The sequence below is a fragment of the Perca fluviatilis genome, chromosome 6 (genome assembly GCF_010015445.1).
Source record: "Perca fluviatilis chromosome 6, GENO_Pfluv_1.0, whole genome shotgun sequence".
Classification (NCBI taxonomy): Eukaryota; Metazoa; Chordata; class Actinopteri; order Perciformes; family Percidae; genus Perca; species Perca fluviatilis.
The window spans coordinates 1,584,490-1,599,092 of NC_053117.1; the positions used below are offsets into that span (position 1 = coordinate 1,584,490).

The 14,603-nt window shown below is 41.3% G+C and overlaps 2 protein-coding genes across 24 annotated transcripts in view; both read right to left on the reverse strand.

The window, feature by feature from the left end:
* The window catches only part of rimbp2 (RIMS binding protein 2), a 125,996-nt gene that overhangs the window by 52,437 nt on the left and 58,956 nt on the right, over positions 1-14,603 (reverse strand). The window lies entirely within an intron of this gene.
* Positions 9,826-12,446, reverse strand: LOC120560676 (E3 SUMO-protein ligase ZBED1-like). Its single transcript, XM_039803428.1, has 2 exons — positions 11,277-12,446; positions 9,826-10,567 (listed from the first exon to the last, which is right to left on the reverse strand). The coding sequence occupies exons 1-2, from the start codon at positions 11,407-11,409 to the stop codon at positions 9,951-9,953; spliced, it is 750 nt and encodes a 249-aa protein (XP_039659362.1). The 5' UTR covers positions 11,410-12,446; the 3' UTR covers positions 9,826-9,950.

Genomic DNA, 14,603 nt, shown 5'->3' on the forward strand with positions numbered 1-14,603 from the left:
TCATTTTGTGCTTCAAATATTGTTTGGGTCTTGGGCTTGACTAGAAAATTCTAATAGAGTTTAACATCCATCAGAAATAGGGTAAAGTTTGGTTTTCTAATAGTCCATATCGAGTCTGAAGCCTTTCTTTGCAGCAGACGTGTCTACCTGTCTACGTGTCTACACAGCAGCAAAAGCACAGGTGTTGCTAATGACATTAATGACAGCTCTGTTCCACGTTACAAGAAAACTCCACAGGGCACCGTTGACACCCTGCGCCTTTTCTGCTGTAACATGTCAAAAAGCCAACTCTCTTAAAAGGTCTATTCTGTCTCCCATGTGAATTAGATATAACAGTATGTTTTATTACAGTATATCTGGACATACACAGTATACTAATGCCTGTTATGCTTCCATCAAGCAGCCATTCAACTAAGGGGGCCAACTCAATAATTTGTTGTGATGAATGATGTGATGAAAAAGATTAAAATCCCCCCAAAATTAAGCTACAACTCTGTATTTTTCCCCAGTTAATACACTTTATTAGTTGTTGAGTCTATAGACCTTTTTCACGGCAGACATGTTGACATGTCATAATAGGAAAAGCACAGGTGTATTTAAAGGGGTGATAGAATGATTATACAGGGTATTTCACACTGTTCCTTATGGTCTCCTAATGGGGTATGTAACATTGGTTGGGCTGAAAATGGCCTGGTTGATATTTTATTGGCCCTTATGCATCCCTGTGTTTTGGCCCTATTTGTAACAAGAGCTTTTCTTCCAAATATGGTATGCTCATGAATATTTAGATGAGCTGCGCGCTGATTGGTTGAGCGAATTGCCATACACACACATTAGAGACGCGCTCTGATTGGTTGAGCGAATCGCCATACACACACATTAGAGACGCGCGCTGATTGGTTGAGCGAATCCCCAATACACACACATTAGAGACGCGACAGAATCTCATATTTAAGACACTGCAATGTTTCGTTACCAAATTCACTTCTGAGACTTTTTTTATGCGAGAAATCAACTATATAAAGCTGAAATATGGGCCGTTTTACGAAAATTGATGGCTAATTGCAAATTTGGTAAGACTGTGTGTCGGAGTTAAGCGGCCGGTGCTGCCTGTGTTGGTGCCTCGCCGCCCGGCCTGCCTTCCTTCACAGACCCCGGCCTGCTGTGAGCTTGATTGAGCTCCGTTACGGCTGGCAGCCCACAGCACTCCATACCTGCGCAAAGTCACCGTTTTTTGGCTAATGGACTACCAAACGCCGCTGCCTGGACAGAGCTCCAGGGCCTGCAACTCCTCTCTTCCTGCTAGCTAGATGGCCCGTGTGTGAGAGTGAGAGCGCGGTCAGTGAGCTTGTTACACCAGAAATCTCTTACCACATGTTACACACATGTCACGCCACTTATACATCTACCTAAATGTCTTATAAAGCTAACAACGGTGTCCGATTTCAAGTTAATGAATATTTGTGAAGATTAGCTAGGGGTTTGGTCAGCTGCAACTGTCCCTTCAATCCTAGCTGTGTAGCTACAAATCACGGATAGTTAGCTTCATTTTCGGCGTAATTCGAGTATATTTACAGTTTGAATTTTGTCACGCCACGTATACAACCTCTAGCTAAATGTCTTATAAAGCTAACAACGGTTTAACAATTTCAGAGGAATTCTAAGAGGAGGCCAGCTAGCTCTCATTGATGGAGCTACATCCAGCCGCAGGCTCTGTCAATGAGACTCGCGGACAAGAGGTGGTTATTTCACCTATCGTTTGTTTAAATAACTCAACACATTATAATTACACACATTATAAGATTAACTGAAACCTGTGGTAAGAGATTGCTGGCGTAACAAGCTCGCTGACCGCGCTCTCACTCACACACACCTGGCATTAGGAAGAGGGGAACTGCAAGCCCTGGAGCTCTGTCCAGGTAGCGGCGTTTGGTAGTCCATTAGCCCACAAAACGGTGACTTTGTGCGGGTATGAAGTGCCGTGGGCTGCCAGCCGTAACGGCGCTCAATCGAGCTCACAGCAGGCCGGGGTTTGTGAAGGAAGGCAGGCCGGGCGGCGAGACAGTAACCCAGGCAGCACCGGCCGCTGAAGTCCGACACACAGTCGGACAAAATTTGCAATTAGACATACATTTTTTTAAAACTGCCCATATTTAAGCTTTACATAGTTGATTTCTCGCATAAAAAAGTTTCAGAATTGAATTTCAGTAATGGAATAGCAGAGATCTGCGTGACCTAGATTCAGAAGACTACCTGATCTCAGATCAGTTGTGTAGCCTATGTAAATGTTGGGGAGTAACTGTTCTCTTAATACACCCATGGGTGTGACAAAGGAACAGGTCTTGAGATGCTTACGTAAGCTTTCAGCGGAAGTTTCAAAATATGAGATTTCGATAGTAAAGGGGTGTCAATGGGATTTTGAGCTTCTTGTAGAATTACAATGAAAAGAAGTTGAGCTTTCTTCACAATGTGTGATTAGAGCCAAAACATGACTCAAGTCTGCCACAGTTTCTACGGAGGATGACTTGTTTAGTCTATCAGCTTTCTTCAGAGAATTTGTCACCACTGGCTTCTCAGTAGGAGCACAAGGGAGACAGCTAGAAATGGGATATCCTCTTCAAGCTGATTGGGTGTTCTGCCCTGCTCTGGAGATGCCACATCTTTCTGTCACTCCACTCTAATCAGGAAGTTACATTTCTGGCAAGCTGGGTTGCATTCATTAGTCAAGGGTATACCTATTTAACCAGAAAATACGCACATTTTTATGGGCATTCATTTGCCATGCATAGCCAACTATTGCACTGCTCTTACAGTACAAAATACATGAAAGTGACTACACTCAAGATACTGTATTTATTAGCAGACTGAGCTCTCCATCAGTGTATGAGAAACAGCCTCGCTATGGATGGGAGTGAAAGTGCAGCTGGATGTTCCAAGATTAGCGTATAGAATTAACAGGATTTTATCTGTGTCAGTGTGTGCTACTAGTACACACACACACACACACACACACACATACACACACACACACTCTGGTAGCATGACACCACGTGTCCCTGAGCAAGACTAAAATAAGCACCAGAGGAGCCACCAGAAGCCCACAGCGTACAATACATGCTGCATGTGAGAATGAACAAATGTGCACTTCATCACAGAAAGCGCTCACAGCTTGGTTTGACTTTGAATATATATTGGAATCCATTCAAATGGAAGACATCAGCATGACCCGCGAGTGCCGACAATATTCAATTAGACAGTGAACGATAAGGTCAGAGAGCAGGACGGACGGAAGGAAGAGGAAAAAGCTGTGACCCTTTCGAGATCAGTAACCTTGTGGTGTTTCACCCCAGGCAAGTGACAGTTGGTATGATTAAATCTTTGACCCCTTATCTGTTGAAGCTGGTCCAACAGGGATCCTGTTCAACTGTATGTATGTTAGCATGCGCTCTTGTATTTCCATCCTTTCGAGGACCAAAACCCTTACATGGACAGTAAGATGTGGAAAATAAATGTCCTCTGAAGTGAGGTTTTCATGATTAAATACCTTATTAGAATGAAGAGTTCAGATGGATCTATAGTTTTGGTATTAGAATTAAAATGATGTTCAATGTTTTTTTTAAACTTTAAACTTTTTTATGTTTGGGATTTGTTTAAAGTTAGGGTTAAGTATGACATGAATAAAATAGGTAAAATAAATGTGGTGGAGTCAACTTCTCAGGAAAAGATTTTACAGCCGCAAAAGACACTGTTACAGCTTCCAGTTTGTGGGCAGTATCTCTGCTGAAATGTGAAAGACCACTGCTGATGTTTCAGATAAATATTCATACCTGAGAGATGATTCATTTCCTTATTCAGTTGGGAGTGATATTAGCCACTGCAGGTGTTTCTAACTAGTAATTTGTAAATGTTTATTCCTTTTTGATTTTGAAGAGGCGTTGCAGACCAAATTGCCTTAGGGTGCAATTAGATATACCTACAATCAATCAACTCAACGACATAGCGCTGAGCTAAAGTTTCTCAAATTACAGATAAACAGTACACTAAAATGTGTTTCTGAAAACATTTTAGGTGAAAAATAGGCAATACAGTAATAGAATCTTGATTCATATTTGATCAGCACCGCCTACGATTTGATCTGAGTTTTTATGAGCCTGGTGAGTTACGTTAGACGGAGAATGCCAGTTACACTACATCCAGTAACTACGTATCAATGCATTACCTTCCACAGTCAACAGAAGCATTTGCAAAGATGAATGAAATGTTAAAAACTATGAAAAGAGTAAAAAAGATTGGACCTGTTCAAAAAAGTACACACATGTACAATATACACTACCACGTTGACTCTAAATGATTTCCTTTGAGTGAATCACACAGAATCACTGCGGACAGCTTGTCATCTTTTATGTGGGCTAATGTCTACAGTAATGTGTAGAGTTATCAGAACCAGACAGCTTCAATACACACAATGGATATTTCACTCACACACTTGCAGACACTCAAACACACAGCTCTCAGGCTTGCTGAGGCCCATTTGTTTGGAGCACATTTGCCAATGTTCAATTAAAAATCCCTCTGATAAAAGATTCAAATGGCTGCCATTGTGAGTAATGAGCTCCTGTTTAAGTGAAGAGGCGTTTACTGCACAGCAGATGAAGACAGATGAGAAAGACCATCCCCTTGGGCTGGATATAGCATTCGTGCCCCAGTGGCACTAATGCAAATGCATGCAGAAGAGAGGTGCATCTACAGCGATCTATACTGCCTCCATGTCTGTTATGTACTACAGTATAAGCAGCATGAATTTCACATTCTGCTTTATTGCAGAACATCTTTTAAAATGAATATCTTGATAACTTAGTTTCAGGTTAGGGTAAAAGATCTCCCCAAAAAAAATGGTTATGGTTTGGTTTTAGGTCAAGGACAAAAGTACAAAATTAAAAATAAATAAAGCAGGACAAACTAATTAAGCTACTATTTCTTACAGAATCTAAACAATAATTGTTAATTAATTGATAAGCTAATAAAGAGAAAATAAATCAACCACAATTTTCATTAGTGATTGATTAATCATCATTCATCATGCAAAAATTCAAAAAATTGGTTGGACAAAATGAAGGCGTTACGTTGGGCTCAGGGAACTTGCAATGCACGTTTGTTTGTTATTTCTTAACATTCTATAGAATGAAAGGAAAAAAATGCATTGACAATTAATCAATAATGAACATAATCACTACTTGAAGCCCTAAACATTTCACTGATCAAACTTCACTCTTCCATTTACTTTTTCTATTGTTTAGCAAACATGATTATGCAAATGGTAACTTAGATGGTGAACATGGTAAACATTGCCATATTAACATTAGCATTGTCATTGTGAGCATGTTAGCTCAAAGCAAAACTCTGAGTTAGTTAACCCTGAGATGAGGGAAACTCTGAGTTTTCCGTTTCAGAAAGAGAGGTAACTTAACCTTGGAGTCAGTTACTATGGTAACTGAGTCTGTGAACCTAACCTGGTCGGGAGCAGGTTTTCTTCAAGAAACGGGGAAAAAAACTTGAGTTTCTCTCATTCTCCTCCCTCTCAGAGAAATTCATTTCCTCATTCATTCATTCAGTCTGTAGGCTAGCAGACGCATTTTAATGCAGTTTGTTATCTGTATGAATAAAAAGACGTATTGGTTTATGTCAGGCAGATTATAAACGTGTCATGTCCTTTTGTTGACGATCCCGCTGATGAAAAAGCTGTAGGCTATTAATTCACACAGAGTTTACGTCAGTATTGAGTCCCGACTATAGATGTATTTTCATTTCCACATAACCGATTTGAGAGGTATTTTTTTATCCCAGTCAGATATGTAGATACCTTATCCGTCCATCACTAACATCCACCATCGTGGACAGGCTTTAACATCCCAGCAGATTCTTTGTGTCACATTACGTTTTTTGCAAACGGCAGTTTTCTTTATAACAGTAGCGGATCATACTGTAATAGTAAAGCCACTGTAGAGCTGTCAGAAAAGTGTGACTCGCTCTGAAACGTTTTTTAAACGTCTTTGTAGGCCTAGTGTTCCCTGGACACAAACCAGTGAGAGCCATTAAAAAGAAATAAATGATTATACATTATAGTTCTGTTAATGATCATGGTGCTGCAGCCTCAGAATGGGATTAGTATAGTTTACGTTTTTGCCCGCAGGATTGCACCTGAATGAAATTATAGGTGTAATACAATTCCAGTTTTCACCAGTAATATTATAAGTTAACTGTGATTAAATATGAAATTAATACACTGTTAATGCGTACGCATTGACTCGAGCAGTAATTTTTTCCCACACCAATTCTCTCTCTTTTGCAGCAGCAGCCGCTGTCTTGCTTTGTTAACAAAATGCATGTTCAAACCATAGAAAGTAGGTTTGTCCGCCGACCAGTTTGTTTGTGGTTGTTACCATGGTGAATCGTAGAATCATGGCTCCATTCATACTGCCTTTTGTGCACGCGCGTAACCCTGAGTGAACATACTCTGAGTTGATTGAACCAACTCAAATCAGCTGTTCTGGAACCGAAAACTCAGAGTTTCCATCTCAGGGTAAATCAACTCAGACATCAGGGTTAGACTCAGAGGGCCTAATTTACTAACACTAGCGCAGTTTGCGCTGCGTCTGTTTATGCGAGTTCGGTAATAGCGCATATGTGTTCGTAAACTTCTGGTGTACTTACAAACTTTCCAATCCATCGTTTTATGAGAGCATAACCTATTTGTACTACTTGTAGACGTTTGGTATCATTTCGGGCATTATTAGTGGGGTAACTTACAAGATACAAACGTGGGTCCATTAGCCCCTGCGCTAAGCTATTCAGCTGATAACGCTACTCTAGCTAACTCTCCCAATGTTCGACCCAGGTGAAAAAAGCTTCTGGGGGGGTTTTTGGCTCGAGGTCATGGTGCAAAGGACCCTAGGGTGAATTACTCCAAACCATCACTTTAACAACTGCTGGAATGGGATGTGAACGCTGAGTGGGAGATTCAATTTCATCTTTGATTTCTTCCAGTAACTCTAATATTGCATGGCTGCTTGATCTGTAACGCTAAATGATGTTGTGTTCACTGACAAAGTGTGATTCTTGTGTTAAAAATATTTTCAGCCTCGCCTATGTCTTCGTCTTGCTCAAATTGCTGTTGCCATTTCACCAGCGGCATAAAGGTCTACGAGGAAATTCGATTGCGGCTGGTTTAGACCTGCTTTAAAGAGGCGGAGAATTTCCCCCGCAGAATAGAGGCGCGCTCTTACTGACAGTCTTTGTAAATACCACGGAATATATAATTAGGCGCACTTTGCGCTTATCCTCCCACCTTTTCGGGTGGAACTCCCACTTTCCCCACGACCCTCCCACGAACGCATATTGAAAGCGCAACTTGTCTCTTCTCATTCATGTGGCAGACAATCTGCGATTTTACCCAAGTGCACCCTGTTTGTAAATAGCCCGCATCAGTTATGTCCGTCTTTGCGACCAATTAGCGCCTGGAAACAGGCGCAAACGGCTTGATAAATCTAGCCCAGAGTTTGTTAAACCTCCTTCCTGGAACGGACCCCAGGACTAGTCTTGACAAAGAAACAACAACCATTATGTACATCTACAAGTGGCTATTTTCTCCAAGTTACCTCCACACATATGTTTTTCCTTTTACAAATAAACTCACAAAACATACCTGAAAATCGGACTTAACTACTAATTATCATTTGCTATACTTAAGCCAATGTAAGCCAATGTTTTGCAAAAGAAAGCAAGTGAAAACTGCCGAGCCTCAGCTGTGACCCCTGAACACAGCTGTCTTGGTGTTCAGCACCATGGAGAGTTCCCCTGGCACAACAACAGGAGCACGTGCTGTGTACTGTACATATGGTTTACTTCAACTTTTTCTGTTGCTGCTGACTCTCCACTGTGAGTTCAATGCACAGCAACATCTTGATGAAATGAGGTGCAGATAGCTCCCAGAGAGCTCAGAGGTTTACTCGCAGCGGCCGCGGGTTCAACTCCGACCTGCGGCCCTTTGCTCCATGTCATTCCCCCTCTCTCTCCCCTTTCATGTCTTCAGCTGTCCTGTCAAATAAAGGCCTAAAATGGCCAAAGAATTATCTTAAAAAAAAAAGAAGAGTTGCACATACCACAGTATCATTTCTGCAATGACTAATTAATACGGAAGGCTTTCCCCATCCTATTCTCAGCGTTCAGTCTTCTGATCTTTTGTAGTTGGGAAAGCTCTGTGTATAATCTCTGGCGAGCAGGGGTAACCTCATTACTCTCTCTCTTTCTCTCTCAGCCCTTGTTGTGCTGAATATGTATGATGCGTAATGATGGGTAATAATCCTGCCTATGGCTGAGGAAAAAAACTGCTAACGTTTTCTACCGAGGGTCGATTCTATGCAAACAGCAGATATCTGATGGACATATCAAATATAGACAGACATGCACAGGAGTAGGACTTCCTCCAGGATGAGTTTTAAAACAGCCTCTGCTCTTCTTGAAAAATCTTTTTGGTTAACTTCACATCTAATAATGACACTGAATGCTAATCCTTAAGAAATATGCAGGCACACAGTGTGCTACAACTCAGCTGAGCTACACTATAATAAAACTGATTGCCACTCTAAAGTAGGGCTGGGCGATATGGCCTTTTATAAATACCGCGATATTTTTAGGCCATGTCACGATACGCGATATATATCTCGATATTTTGCCTTAGCCTTGAATTAAAACTTTGATGCATACAATCACACCAGTATGATGATTCTATATGTCTACATTAAAACATTCTTGTTCATACTGCATTAATATATGCTAATTTTAAACTTTCATGCAAAAAAGGGGATATCACAACTAAGTCAAAGTTAACATAATTGTATTTATTAAACAGTGAGTGGCACAAACATAAAATTGTCAACAGAAAGTGCATGTTTTGTGCAAAAATGTTGTCAGAGACAACATTTCAAAACAAGACATTAGGGCACGCTTGTGCATGCTGTAACTCACATGGCATTTCAAAACACAAAATTAAAGTGCCCTTCTTGTACATAATGCCACTACAATAATTTAAAACAAATAAAGTGCCCTTTTGTGCATGTTGTCATTAAGATGACATTTCAAAACAACACTAAATTTAAGTGCACCTGTTGTGCATAATGCCACTAGGATATTTAAAACAAATATATATAATTGCGCTTTTTGTGCAGGATGTCACAGGTAATATCAAAATCAGTAAAATAAAAAATAGCTGCATAATAGGAAATCAAATGTTGGAAAAGAAAGTGTATTTATAAAAAGGACCCTCCTTTTAGTTTTTTAATAAACAATCCTATGGTTTCAAACACAATACCTAAACATAAAACAATTCACAAAAGGTGAATCTGGTCCATTATGGAAAAGTTTGCAGCTTTAGTTTTGGTTTCTTCTGCATGAAATATATGGCACAAATAAAAAGTAAAAAAATATGTAGTTGTATTTCGTGCATACTATGTTGTCCCTTTGTAACAACAACCAGTGAATACCAGGTTGTTTAGAGGTTTTGTGCCCAAAACACAAGCCTATCAACGGCGTCTGGTTTGAGAGATGCTCGATGGCATGTAACTATGTTACCACTGGTACTAAATACCCTTTCCGATGGGGAACTGGTGGTGGGCACACAGATATTTTTTTGCCACATTTTTCAGGTTTGGGAACATTTCCTCATGGTCGTTCCACCACTGCAATGGATTTGCTTCACTGTCAACATTAACAGACTGCAAGTAGGCAGACAACTCTTTTTCAATAAGCTCTCTGCTCACAGGGTGGCGGAAGATGTTGCTGCAGTTTTAAAGAAGCTGCCCAGGGATTTCTTCCTTAGTGGCTCTTCTGGCTGTGATACCGTTGTTGCATCTTGAGGCAGTGAAGCAGCCAACTCAGCTGTGCCCTGATCAGTCTCATAGAGCATTGCCTCCATCTCGGTTATGGCTCTGCTCTTGATTGCCTCCACCTTTTTTTCTGTGCAGTATGTTATCTTGAACCTGGGATCCACTAAGCCTGCCATGTCCAGCAGGTCGTAAAGTGGAAGGATCAGAATACTTCTCCCTCAGGTAATCCAGGATGGAGGCTTTGATAGACTGGGTCAGTGGGGTGTCATTCTCCTGACGTGCCAAGAGGCTGGACTGGAAGAGATGGAGAACAGGCTTGACATAGGACACTGTGACATAGCTCTCACCGGATGGAGCGTTGGTGATTTCCAGGAGAGGTTTGAGAGCCTTGTGCACTGACTCTAGAACTTCCAGGTCTTGCCAGGTGAGAACGAGATGCCGGGTTTTCTTGTCTGCAGCCAAGACTTGAGAAATAGCTTGCTCCTGCTCCAGTACCCGCTCAATCATCTTCTCTCGGGATCCCCACCTGGTAGGAGACTCACTGATGAGCTGGTGTGCCGGGAGATTTAGCTCTTGCTGCGCTGTGGCCAGGTCTCTCCTCCTCTTCCAACTGAAAGAGAAGCTGCTCACTACCTTCTTGCACACAGCAACAGCACGGTCAATACGGGGGTCCTTCATGCTTCTCTCTGAGAATGAAAACAAACATTTAAAATGTTATAATAATTTAAAAGGGTATAGTAATTGTGAAGAAATCCACTCAGCCTAACACTAAACTAATTCTTGGTAATTATTTATTTATATAGTACTGCGTAAAAGTGAAGATGCTATCAAAAAATATAAGTTTCAAAATATAAAAAAATGCACAATAAAGAGCAGTCTACTGACACACTAATGCAGAAAAAGAAAGAACATGTAACTCTAAGGTGCCTAAGCTAGTATAGTACAGTATGTACTTTTTTGAAAAATCACTCGCATTCTCTCTCTCTCTCTCTCTAATATTCAATACAGCTTTATTGGCATGGGAAACATATGTTAACATTAAATTCTGTGTTATGACCATGCAGTAGGCTATTATAACATTGCTCATAGGGCTGGGCGATATATCGCACGATATTGTTAGGCGCATCTCGTCAGTAAAGCCGGTTCCTTGATTAGTAGTAAATCGCCATCACCCGCTTTCAGATGGAGCGGTGTTAAATTAACACTCCTGGAGGCTGGGAGTGTATGAGTCCACACTCAAGAGTGTAAAGTGTTAAAATATGAGTGTTAAATTAACACTCAAGAGTGTTAAAGTTAATGAGATAATTAAGTGATTAATTTAGTGATGATTGAGCATTATTCTCATATATCAATAAAGATAATTACTATTTTATCACAGTGGTAAAAAACACTCACCAATTGCAAGATGCAGGCGATGGCCAAAACACTGTAGACGTGTCCTGTGGTTCAGGCTCACAGCTTTGACGATGTTAGCGCCGTTATCGGTGGTGATGCACACCTGACGAGCTTCATTTAAATTCCATGACATGAGAGCATCTTGCAGGCCTTGTGCGATGATCCCGCCAGTGTGATCCTCAATTATCTATATAGTGGACCGTCAAACTGAGGTGGCTCACATGTTCGGCTGCTCCATATGTCGGCAGTTGTTGAGAAGTGGGTCACATTTACAAGCTGACTGGCCAGCTCTTCCCTCACTTTAATGTACAACTCAGGCAGCGCTTTCTCTGCTAAATATTTGCGACCCGGCAGATTATATCTTGGGTCAAGTGTGTTGATGAGCTTTCTGAACCCGGGCTTTTCAACAACATTAACCGGGGCCATGTCTTTCGCGATGTGGTGGGTTACTGCACACGTTATCTCCTTCTGTTTTTGACTGTTTTTGTCGTAAGGCGTTGATCTGGAAATAGAAGAGGCCAGACTCAGTTGCGTGAGTGCTGGTTGCTTAGGCACTTTCTTTGATATTGCACCGCTCTGAGATGTTGTCGTGCGGAGTTTCAAGCACTCTTCATTTTCTAGCGGGTGGGTTCTCAAATGGTGATATAAATTTGATGTACTGCTACATTTTGAAGCGATGCTTTAGCGACAGATTTTGCATATCACCGTTGTTTGTTCAACATCTTCCTTCTTGAAACCAAACCACCGGCAGACGATGGATCCTGTGCTGTTTCTTTTTTTTATTAATTCATCCTCCTCCATGTGTAACCGTTAGCACCTGCTGCCGCTATCTTTCTGCTGGTCGAGGGCGTATGACGTTGCATGCGCGACAGACTGACGTTTGTAACTATGTGCGTTTGTTTTGTCTCTCTGTGAGAGGGAAAGACGAGAAAGAGTGTGAGAAGCTTGGAGTTAAATGTCCGCGAGTATGTAAAAGTTAATGTACAAACAAGCATCAAAAATAAAATAAAATAAGCTTCTTAACTTAGGTTATCAAGGTAATCATTATGCTTGCGCTTCAATGCTGGACAGGACAAGAGGGGGAAAAAACAAAGGAAAAAAAAATGTCCGAGTTTCAGGATATAGTAATTTTCTACATCGCACGGACTACAAGCCGCGATATATCGAGTATATTCGATATATCGCCCAGCCCTACTCTAAAGATAAAGCACTTGACTTTTTACTGGGAGTAGTTATGCGCAGAAACAAACAGTACATCACCTCTACCTATGGCACATACTGTAATCTTTACAGCTAATTTGTTGCCTCTCAAAATGTCAGTGGGGTTCCCCGAGATATATATATTGTCCTGAGACACTTTGTTCATGTTTTTATGTGTTTTATACTTTTCTCTAACCAATCTGCAGCCAAAATGAAAGGCCATTAAGGAGGCTGTAGGAAAGAATACCAATGTTTAGTGTTGTCAGGGTCATTAAAAGAGGATTCCCCTCTATTACTCAACAGGCACCCGTTCCACTTAGCAACATGGAGTATATGACTATACTGCACATACTGCTGGCCCAGGCACACACTAATCTAGTGCAGGACAGCAAGCACTTGTGATATCAAATCATTTGAAATGGCAGAGTAAGTTACATAACCCCTACAGCTTAAGTCTGTGTGTGCAGGCACAGATGCTTGCACTCCACTAATACTGTACTTGCCTGCAAGTGTGTATCTGTATGTATGTATGTATGTTTGTATGTATGTATGTATGTATTTGTGTGTGTGTGTGTGTGTGTGTGTTTTTGCATGCATGTGTATGCACAGCAACATGCAGACTGACTGCCGAATCACATTTACAGAAAAACAATTGTAAATCCCTGAGGTCAAGTACATTCCTCCACACACACACACACACACACACACACACACACACACACACACACACACACACACACACACACACACACACACACACACACACACAAATAAATGATAAATGGAGCAGAGAGGAAAGAATAAAGAGTGAGGTGAGGGGAAAAAAGACTGATAGTAAATGAACGTATGATCATGAGAGAGATATGTAAAAGCAGCAAGGCATGAATATGAATGCAAATGAAAAAGAGGGGAGAATGGGCGAAATGAAAAATGGGATGGAGGCGGGATTTACTGTCCAAGCTCCTCAGCTCTGCAGCATTTTGTCCCGGGTATAAGACCTCGGCGAGGCGCCCTCTATCAGGCATATTAAACATCATGCAGCAGTGGCAAAAGGAGTAGCCTAGTCCGGATCCCACTTTCTCTCCGTCTTTTTCTCTCTTTTTTCTTTCACACTCTATCTCCCCACTACCAGGCTCCACATGCATTGGCGTGCTGCAGAATCAGAAATGAAGCTGAACTCTCTGAGCCACCAAACGCTACACTACCTGCCTGCTGATGTCTTATAAGTCCAACACACTACTACTGAAGAGCACAAAAGTGTGGAGAAGGAGAGAAAAGGGGGGAATACTGTTGTCATGACAGGGGAGAAGAGAATGAATAATAATGAATGAAAAAGAAATGAAAAACAATAGACAGAAAAACAAAGGGGGCTAATCTGCTACTATCACAGGCCTATATAACAAAAAGGAGAAAGAATGAAAGGAGAGTCACAGGAGAGTAACAAAAAGGATAAACTGGGATCTATAAGAAAATGTAAGGTTGTTGGAATAGGAGGCTAATTTGAAAGAGCAGGCTCAGTGTGTGTGAGAGGCTCCAGAGAGAGGACTGTAAATCTGATAATCCCACTGCATGAATACAAAGATGTCAGATGAGACTTTTACCTTAATGGAAACTAAACAATGACTCATGCAGCCACAACAGACTCCTACAGAGATAAAGGAGGGTGCTGTGCAGTGCTGCGATATCTATTCATTTCCCTATGACAATGGTGGATTCAATAATGCACGACTATAGAGAGAAACTATGTATGATCAGAGAATAAACAGGTTTTATTTTCGTGTTTTGGCAGCTGAAACCTTTTTTCGCTGACTAAAGGTCCACAGAGAACATCTGATGATTACTGCTGCAACCAAGCAATGCTGTTGCCCACTCAGACACAGAGGCTTACTCATCCCCAGCTGGATTTGCTGGCCAAGCTTCTGCAGACTGCCATTCGATTCACATGGTAACCTTCATTTCTCATGGCAGCGCCTTGAAACAGAAGACAGTTCTCGTAAAACATGTATCACCTCTGCGGCTTTTATTGTGACTGCTGTCTAGAGAACACTCTGTGTGTGTGTGTGTGTGTGTGTGTGTGTGTGTGTGTGTGTGTGTGTGTGTGTGTGTGTGTGTGTGTGTGTGTGTGTG

Bases quoted from the DNA above. Each gene is read 5' to 3' on its own strand.
- LOC120560676 (XM_039803428.1), bottom strand. From the start codon at position 11,409: ATGTCATGGAATTTAAATGAAGCTCGTCAGGTGTGCATCACCACCGAT. The intron at 10,568-11,276 runs GTGAGTGTTTTT...TTTCATTCTCAG, and splicing joins TCGCCTGCATCTTGCAATTG to AGAGAAGCATGAAGGACCCC.